Source organism: Mercenaria mercenaria, unplaced genomic scaffold (assembly GCF_021730395.1).
Source record: "Mercenaria mercenaria strain notata unplaced genomic scaffold, MADL_Memer_1 contig_2901, whole genome shotgun sequence".
Taxonomy (NCBI): domain Eukaryota; kingdom Metazoa; phylum Mollusca; class Bivalvia; order Venerida; family Veneridae; genus Mercenaria; species Mercenaria mercenaria.
Genome location: NW_026460991.1, coordinates 38,421 through 49,006, shown reverse-complemented (window position 1 = coordinate 49,006; position 10,586 = coordinate 38,421). Strand labels below are relative to the sequence as shown.

The 10,586-nt window shown below is 33.5% G+C and overlaps 1 protein-coding gene across 1 annotated transcript; it reads right to left on the bottom strand.

The window, feature by feature from the left end:
- Window positions 1–283: 283 nt before the first annotated feature.
- LOC128552551 (DPY30 domain-containing protein 1-like) lies at window positions 284–8,307 on the bottom strand. Its single transcript, XM_053533594.1, has 4 exons — window positions 8,106–8,307; window positions 6,783–6,905; window positions 5,107–5,238; window positions 284–2,101 (listed from the first exon to the last, which is right to left on the bottom strand). The coding sequence occupies exons 1-4, from the start codon at window positions 8,250–8,252 to the stop codon at window positions 1,913–1,915; spliced, it is 591 nt and encodes a 196-aa protein (XP_053389569.1). The 5' UTR covers window positions 8,253–8,307; the 3' UTR covers window positions 284–1,912.
- Window positions 8,308–10,586: the final 2,279 nt, after the last annotated feature.

Genomic DNA, 10,586 nt, shown 5'->3' with positions numbered 1-10,586 from the left:
ACAACCCTATGAAGTTTGAAGGTTCTAGGTCAAATGGTTCTCCAGTTATTGCTCGGAAATGAAGTGTGACGTACGGACGTACGGACGTACGGACGGACGGACAGGGCAAAAACAATATGTCTCCTGGGGGAGACATAATCATTTAATGTTCGTTACTACAGACAATATTTGAAATTCAACTCTGTATTCTTTATAGACATTTTCTCCTCTAAACCTACCAACTACACAACTAAGTAAAACATCAATTCCAGTCTCAAAGCAGATAAATATAGAACAAAGCATGTTTAATTTTCTTACAGCCATTTAATCAACACAGACTGAAAACAAACATAAATTATGTAAAGACAAAGTAAATGATTATCAATCACAGCTGCTGGACGTTTAGGATATAAATGTAAATACAACAAAATTACATTGAATATTACATTCCATTGTTTGTCATGCAAGATTAACTGAAGATATATTTTGTCAGTATGTCTTGTTCATTTGATTATATGTCAAAATATATTGTGTAAGTATAAATATTGCAAACCAAATAAAAAAAGAGAAAGTATCATTTTGATATCATGATAATAAAAAATTATCATGTAAAACAGACATGGGATATTATTAAAATTATTAATGTGGCAATATCAAAACAACTGTGGACGTTTGTGAAGAATCTTATCAATGCCTACCTTAAAGCCTACTTGTAAAACAAATACTCCTGTAATGCTGATAAAAAAGACCAGTCTAAGAAAATGAATACCAGTCTGACTTAGATACCCTTTCTTTGGTTAGAGGTAATAAAGGCGTATTAGTTTAAAGCTACAATAAATATTGTGTGTAAAAAAATGGCAAGAATTTTACATGACTGAAACATCACTTTCAGGTAAGCACCAAAATGTCACAGATATTCTACTGTTATGGACACACAGAAATGGATACGTTCTATAACTACAGACAAATGTCCTACTTAAGTCATTGCACCTCACTTTGATTACTTTGTTTTGATCTAAAGACATAAATGTTGTACATATAACATAATTACACACTCATTTTCAAACTCTTGTTACGCTAGAATGGAACCTTATATATCAACAGTTTTCCATGCTGACATAAAAAGTTCATGTTTATTACCTGATGTCACTGTTAGTATCATATTAAAGAATCTTGCTAGATTAAAAAAGTCCATAAATATTAATATTTTTCAAATTTCCTTCGGCAATATATCAATTACCATTTATAAGAGTAAATGAGTATGTAATAGAAATATTATTAGTTTTGCATTGAGAAATATGCACTCATTTCTTTCAAGGACTAATATTGTAGTCCTAAAGATGAGCAACCCTTGTGTATACTTCTGGATACAAATCCAACAACCTAAAAATAAAATACAGTAATGATTGTCACCTTTAGTACTAAGATGTACAATAAATGCATACCTCAAACAAAACTGAAAATTATACAGAAAATGTTTTATACAAATCAGCCTTTTCTTTTTCCTAAAACAAATTTGGTTTACCACTGTTTTCAATAGTATTTCAGTTATGTAATGGCCTGCAATTAACGTAACCAGTTTTTCTGGATTCCGTATCAGTACTAGCAAACATATGCCTGATTTGGCATATGGCAGATGTGGATGTTAATTTTCAACAATCTGTGTTTTTCAGACATATTATCATCTTTAATTTAACAGAAAGTGTTTCAATTAACTATTATCTTATTTATAATGTAACAAAAAATCTATGACAAAAAAATAATAACTTGTTCTTTCTTCATACATATATTACAGTCAGACCAAATTTTCCTCTAAAAAATACTGCACTCTTACAATGGCTGGATTATGTTTAATTTGCTCTTTGGACTAAGATGAACAAATAAATCAATGGATGAAAAGGGACAAAGGGTTAAAGTGTACAAGGGGAGATAACTAAGTAGCCTCTTCTTCTGCAGGCTTGGCTTCTTCTTCAGTTTTGCTTTCTTCTTCAGCTTTAGTTTCTTCTTCAGCTTTAGGTTCATCTTCTGCTTTAGGCTCACTTTCTGCTTTGGGTTCTTCTTCAGTTTTTGCTTCTCCTTGTTCAGTTGTCTCCCCTTCTGGTTGTTCTCCTTTGTCCCCCTCCTAAGGAAGAGAATCAAATATCACAGATTAAAATAAACAAAATAATACTGCACAAACGGTTACTTCGTAAATTTCTAACTGAGTTAATTTGCTTAAATCATTACTACTACTGGATAGTGAAATCTAACCATACTGAAATAAGCCACCGAATAACACTTAGTGTAACACATACATGTGTCAGAGAGCTTGAAATAACTGCACCACATGACAGAGAAGATGATTTTGAATACATTAATTTTAGTTTTTTTTTATATTTATGGAAATTAGATAGGCTATGATTTCAATACACATCTACATGCATTGTATGCATTCTGTGTAGTAATTCACTTTACTGTGGAATTGTTTAATTTCATGGAGTTAAGTCAAAATAGCTATTTCCTGAGGATATGAATTCACTGTTAGTCCAATTTATGACCATAAAAAAAAACGAAATAATAAAAAATGTGTAGTACTACAGTAACCTAACATTGAATAATGACATGCGCATGGTGCATGCAAGGTGAAGAAAGTATATTTAATCTTACTGCTATATATGGGCAATTCCATGAAAGACACCATATGATTTATATTACAAGATGAACAGATTTTAAAATACTGAAAAACTATTGTTTTTTTTTGTGTTCATGTAGAAACTTAAAACTTGTATATTGTAATTCAGTTAAGACAAATCAAATTCTACCACATTTTAAAAATACATGTTATTTGTGTTGTCATTACAGCCTAAACTGCAAAACACCCATACACCATGTGAATAATGATGTTTATGGCATTTGAAGAAACCAAAAATATATGGTTAAGATATTTTTCAGTAAAATCATTTCAAATTGTCATATAGTTTTGCATATAAATGACCGGTAAAATACTGGCTATATAATTATATACATTTGGTAACTCATTTAAATGCATTGCAAGTCTTGAAATAGTGAAGAAAAAAAGTCCTCAAAATTTCAAATTTGATAGGTAAAAGAATGTTCATCAAGAATATTTTGTAATCTCAATTTTGATTTCTTTGTCACTAATACATATTTTGTCATGGAAAGACTCATGTATCACTTCTATATCTGCTTTATATATGAGCCGTGCCATGAGAAAACCAACATAGTGGGTTTGCGACCAGCATGGATCCAGACCAGCCTGCGCATCCGCGCAGTCTGGTCAGGATCCATGCTGTTCGCTTTCAAAGCCTATTGTAATCAGAGAAACCATTAGCGAACAGCATGGATCCTGACCAGACTGCGCGGATGCGCAGGCTGGTCTGGATCCATGCTGGTCGCAAAGCCACTATGTTGATTTTCTCATGGCGCGGCTCATATATATATCTCTTCTGACCCAGTATGCGTCTTAAATATCCTTCAAACTATAACATTTTTTAGAGAACAGCATCAGACTTACATGTCAGACACATGTAGATGATTTACTTAAATACAAGATATCCCATGTCAGACACATGTAGATGATTTACTTAAATACAAGATATCCCATATAATTATGTGGAGAAAACTGTCCAGAACACTGTATTTTGTGTTGAAATGAATTGTATTTGATCTATAAGCCACACCAAATTAATACTAAACTATAGATATGTAAGTAAAAGTCTATCTAAAAGAAGACGTATCTCCTAAATAAACCAGATATTCTGTATTCTAATATCAAAATGGGATGTTGCTTCACACAGGATCTTGGCAAAGATTGTTACTGCATTGTTTAATTTGCCTCTCATGCCAACATTAACCCTTACCCTGCTAAATTTCTATTATGGACTGCAGGCTGATCATGATCTGCACTGATTGCAAAAGCAGAAAAAACTGTGTTCAGCATGATGAGGGTTATGGCAGATACACACTTTTCTAAAGTCATACAATTTTTATATGTTTCATGCCAATAGACATAAATGTAATTTATGTGGAAGTTACAGAAAATGCTTATACAAGATGAATATAAGATAAAACATTCAGAGAAAAGTCCTGGCACCTTTCTGTAGAAATTCAAACTGTGCAAATTACTCACTGAACTTTGTTAATATTCCTGTAAACAGGTCACAGCAACAGTTTAAGAGCTTGGTATAATTCTACATTCAGTATCAATTACATTTTATATGAAAGTCCTGCAGAATCCCGAGGGATTGGTTGCCCCAAAAACCCTAAGTGCTAACACTATCCTAGCATAAAATGGGGAAAAAAAATAAATGAATACATTTTCCCTCAACATTATTTTTCCATGAAATGCGCTGGAATATCTGAGTTGTTTTTTCATGTTGAAGTCAATTAAGAAATGAAATGATTTTTTCGGTGTTAGTATTCTGTTGTTCATTTCACATGAACACCAAAAAAAAATTTGTAAACTATATATTATGAATTGCATATAATTTGTAGCATTTAGCATTAAAATCAGCTTCCCGACCATTCTATTCGCCAGATGAAACAACTGCGACGTCATCTAAGGAACCTTCTCCCTGACTATATGCTGACGTCGTCAAAACAGCGGTCAGTTATCACTAAGCAGCGATAATTTAACTTTCGCACCTTTCCTTTTTCTGTTCATGCAAAACGACTGTCAAAAGTTTCAATGGAAAAGAATAGGGTGTATGTAAATATTTCCTTTTGAATCATCTATTTTTGGGCTGTAATATGTTTTTCTTTTGCCATGGAAAGGGCATATATATAAAAAAAAAAGTGTTTTAACAGCATGTGAGCACGAGAATCTCTCTGTTAACTCATGTTTTCTCTCATGTAAGAACATCCCCGAAAAGGGACACAAACACTAGTTTTATGCTAGAATATAGTATCCTTACCAAAAATGTAAGAAGCTCTTAGACACCAAAAAATATATTCAATTTTATGTGTCATCATTCTACTTTTAAACATTACATTCTTACAAGTAATTTCAAATTTATTTTTTTAATATATACTGCCTTGCCCAACATATCTGTTCATTACCAGTATTTTGAAATCAAAAACTTCTTCACTTTTACATCAAGAGAAAAAGTGCCATTAATATCTGTATACCTGTGTTTCTGTTGGTTCCTGGCTGTCAGTCTTTACCTCTGTTTTAGATTCATCTGATGGCTCCTGTGCTTCTATCACCACAGGAAGTTTTGTTGGTGACGTCGTCTCCTTTATAGCACGCTCTTCCTCTTGCTGAAATTGCCAAGAAATTAACAGTACAGTTGAACATGCCTTACATGCCACCTCTATTAACCTTTACCCTGCTAAAATTCCCAAATGGACTGGTACATCATTCAATTTGGACAATACCATTTATTATTCGAAGGGGTGTTCACTAAAGATTTACTGACTTAATAGCAAACAGTGCAGACCATGATCAGCCTGCACATCCTGGTCGTAAACGCAGAATCACTTGATGCCAGCAGGCTAAAGGTTAAGCAAGCTCTTGACTTAAGCAACAAGCCAGTTAACTTCCCATACTGATTTTATATTCTAGTATCAACTTGTCTTAGGCAGCCACCTGGTAGTGTCACTGGATTGGTAGCTAAATACAACTTTGAGTGTAATTCATATTAACAAGCATGAAGTTTACTGTCTATTCTAATAGGACAATTAATGTTTATTCTTAGTAATACAAGCAAATTTTACATCACATTTTACCCATATACAGGGACCGTGAAACAGTGTTAAATTATTGGGCTAGGCACTCCTGAAATCATTTTGCAGAACATATTATGTCTTTTCAGTGTAAAATTAATTAAAACATGTTTGTGCTTTATACTATTACTTGGTTCCATAACAAGTAATTCAGCAAAGTTGAAATGTCTTAAACCAGTCAAGCACATACTAAATTGCAAGTGTTACTAATTGGTCAAAACATTCATCCAAGTTGTTCAGTATGTAAACTAAAATCAATTATTTATATAAACAAGAAAGCAATGATGACTCTAGATCACTCATGTGACAATCACAGCTGGACTGAATGATTTTGGAACAAGGAACAACAATTTGAAAGTATTTTAAAATCATACCAGTGGTTTCAGAGGAAACAATTTTCAAAGTTTTCCAAATAGTCATGTTTTATTTTTTCAACAAAACAGAATTAGTGAAGGAATTTAATATTGCTGCGAAATTATTTCTAATTCGAGCCAGAAGTTTCATAGGAGGAGATTTAAAAAGTTTTCTATACAGTCATATAGATAAAATGAGCCCCACCTCTAGGCAGCCATGTTTGTTTTCTTTTTAAAAATCAACATGGCTTGAAAGAATTTGGTATAAAATTTAATTATTTCAGAAGTAGTACAGTGGTTTCTGAGGAGATTTTTACAGTGTTTTCTTTTGATTACTATGGCAACCAAAATTTGGATGACCTAAATTTGAAGGAATCTGAAAAGGGGATCACCTATTAAAGGAACATTCCTGTGAAGTAGGTTGAATTGCATAGTTGTTTAGAAAGTGATGTTCTTTAGAGAAGTTCTGGATTATGGATGGACAACAGACATCAAATGATCCTAAAAGCTCACCAACAACAATACTGGATGTCAGAAATCAAGATTTTTGCAGATGATCACATTACAATTTATGCATCATTTGTTGATGTCGAAATAGTAACTATAAAATTCATCTGACACATCTTTTTGAGCCGACAATTAGAAAGTATATTAACACCTACAAATTCACACATTCAATAGAAAACAGGCAATCTCCAACAAAACAATGACCCTGTATGAATTTACCTTCTTTTTCTCTGCTTCTCTCTCAGCAATTTTTTTTGCCTCTTCTCGTCTTTTCTCCCTCAATCTTTCCTCTTTCTCATGATTCAACCTTTGCCTTTCCAACTCCTCTGCCTCTTCTTTTTTCTGTTTAGTATAAGAAATAACATATGTAAAGGTTAAACACCTTACACTGCCTAAACCTATAGCAGCTACAGAAAGGCTAATGTAGCAGGTGCCAAGATTAATTCTAAAAACACTGAGTATGCTTAATTGAGTGTTGTTTTTTCTTTACTCTGGTGTGATATGCCTTTTTCAACAATACTGCAGTTATATGATAGTGGCCATTTAACCCAACGAGTATTGTTTACTGGATTATGTACCAGTTTTGCAAAAGTAACTGAAAATTTCCTAACATTAACCAGAGAATCAATTTAGAAAGAATGATTTCAGACAAATCATCACAGAAAACATTTCTCATCCTGTAATATCGTCTCTGGTCAAATCATAAGAAAACCTCAACAAGTAGTATTGTCTCTAGTCAAATCATCACAGAAATATTGGTCTCACCCAGTCATAGAACTACTGACCTATTAATTCACAGTACTGTCCAGTACCGTGGCTAACTTCGACATATATTTTCTAATATACAAGAAGACTAGTTTTGTAGGAAAATAAGCAATGCAAGAACCTCAGTAAACCAATTTGAGTCTTTCAAGTAGGGTTACTCCACATAAATTGCATTGTACTAATCAGAAGTTTGTTTGTAGGTGTTTTTTGTGGAGTACAATTCAAGTTTTCAACCATATTTCTAATAGAACTATGGATGTAAAATGAAATTATTTATAAATTTTCCCATAATTATGAAACAGACATGGATATATAAATGATCTGGGCCATGTGTGACTGCTCAACTGCCTAGAGTAACACTCACCAGTTCTTCCCCCTCCCCTCCCCCATCCCCCTCCCCCCAAACCCCTGTCAATTTTTTCATCCCCTCAATTGCAACTGGTTACTATTGATCATTCTTATGGGGGGGGGGGAACTAACTAGTCAATTATTTCCCCTGTTAGTGAATTGGAACTAGTTATTCTTGGTTAATCTTAACTCGCCTGTTTTTATTTTTAAATTTAAATTCAGTCAATCACCTAACTCAAGGATCAAAAACAGTGTTTGGATTGCTAAACAGGAACAATCATTGATCAGTGAACTCCTCTGGCAAGTTTCAGAACATGAACTAATATACTTGTTGATTTTATAACAAATGATGAGTTGAATAGACTGGATCTGCAATCTACTTAAAATGCATATATAACAATCACTCCCACTAAGAGAACTTAATCCTACCTGAGCAATGTAGTTCTGGTTTTCCACATGCTTGTACAGCCATTGTGCAATATATTCTATCGGGTCTCTTGGCCTCTTCTCAGATACCTCTGCCAGACAGCGGGTCAGAGAGTCACCAAGGCTTTGCTTAAGGTATGCTGTATCCATCTTTTGAAAATCTGCTTACCAAGTCTTGAAATATAAAAATCAAAGCTTGTTATTCTCTAATTTACTGGGTGCAAAGGTATGTGCATTAAATGTAGTGCATGCCAAATAATTAATAATGATCATAGTGGGTGTGGGAAGGCAGTTACTGAACATACAACTCAGATGGAATAATCCTCATTTCACACAGTTTATGTGCTAGTAATTTATGTAATGGACTGCGGTTACATGTATTTGCATGATAATCCCGCTCGACTATTCGAAGAATGGGGTCAAAATATTACCAGAGATTTTCAGACAAAAGAAAAAGAATAGATAAAACAAACAATGTACCTGCATTTTTGGATTTGGAAAAGTCTTGCACTATATGACAATATATGACCATGATGGTAAGCAAGTGTTCAAAGTTTCAAAGCCTTATATCAAACAGTTTAGACAAAATAGGGCATGGTATGCAAAGCTTAACTAATTTCCATAAAAAAAGGGTCTTGCCTACATATGTACACTATGATGGTAAACAAGTAGTCAAAGTTTCAAAGCCATATGACAAACAGGTTAGACAAAATATGGACTGGAATGAAAAACTTAATTGATTTCCAAGTCCAAGAAGAGCTGTCCATAAGACATTCTCGCATACCAGAGGTCTACCGTGGTTCCCCTGATGAACCTCTGGCACATTTCGCCGATATTTGTGGTTTGGTTACATTACAGGTAAAACGTTTCAGCCAATCAGGGTCGTTTCGCGACAAAATGTAGCGAACCAATCAAAATCATCCGTGAAAAGCGTGACCGCGTTCTTTCATATCGATGCCTACTTATGATGAATATTATTATTTCTTCAGGTAAATCTCTTAACATCGAATAACAGAAATAAATCTTTATTAATCGCAATCATGGAATATCGCCTTTATCCATCGTTAGCAACTACCTTGCTTACATATTGTTTGAAATTTCAATTCGGCGTGCCAAATAGTGGCGAACATTGATTGGCTGAAATTTCTCCCAGTAGTAATTACGAGTGCGCATGCTCACCAAATAAACGACAGAAATAAATCAGAGGTTCGTCTCTGGATTTTGACGAAATCTGATGGATGAGAATGTCCATAAGACAGCATGCTTGACTTTTCTCAGTGCTTGACTCTGAATTAGAGCTTTGCCAGTAAAAGGGCATAAATCTGTCAAAATTCTAATCAGAGTTATGAGGATTGTTTCTAATGGTGTAAGCCTTTAATAGTAAATAACTATTTTAATTTTCAAGTCAATAGCTTTGATAGTAACAGAGATATTGGACGTTATATAAAACTTAAACCGAAAAATTCTAAGTTAAAAAGGGGCATAACTCTGTCAAAATTCAAACCAGAGTTATGGGCAGGGTTGACAAGTATTTCCCGGGGGCGGGAATTACCACAGGTATTTCCCGGTAATTCCTGTCCCGGGAAATGATCCAAATTTCACAAAAGTGGGAAATAGTGGGAAATACTCAAATTTTGAAAATTTTTGGCATGAAAATTTACTTTTTAATATAAATTAATTCAATAAATTTGCAAACATTTTAGTCACATCGATAAATTAGAAGTAAACAAATGTATGCTAGTTCAAAACATGCATATTTTACCAATTCACTACTCATTTAATCATAATAATGCTATATATTCTTCATTTTCAGCTCTGTTCATTCAGTTACAAGCTGAAGCTAGATTAAGCATCGTATTACCAGTCAGACAAATACAGCTTCAGGCTAATAGATTACCTATACATTGTACAGGTAAATGATTATGACAATTGAGGGGCCAACATAGTGTGAAAAGAGTATTAGTCCCAGTTATTGTGAAAAGGGGGTCACACATTAAACCGAAATCCACCTAAAAAACCGGAATACACCGGAATACACTTTGCATAACCGGAATACACGTGTATTTTTTAATTTAAAGGTATTTTTGAAGTGTTTTTTCTTAGAAATCATCCGTGTTTAATATAAACAATAAGTTTACAAAAAGGAAAATAAAATACTTAACACAAAACAATTTATACGAGATTGATATTTGGCGGCCGCTCGGGCAATTACCATAACCGAAATACACCCTTATTTCTTCAGCAAATGGTATTTTTTAAGTGGTTTATGACTGAATTCAAACATATTTGACGGACGCCGCACTTCAATCTTGTATAAAATCATTTTGCGCGAACGTATTTTTTTTCCTTTCGTATATTAATTATTTATGATAAATATGATTGAATTATATCAAAAACACTTCAAAAATACCTTTAAATTAAAAAATACAGGTGTATTCCGGTTATGCAAAGTGTATTCCGGTGTATTCCGGTTTTTAGGTGGAT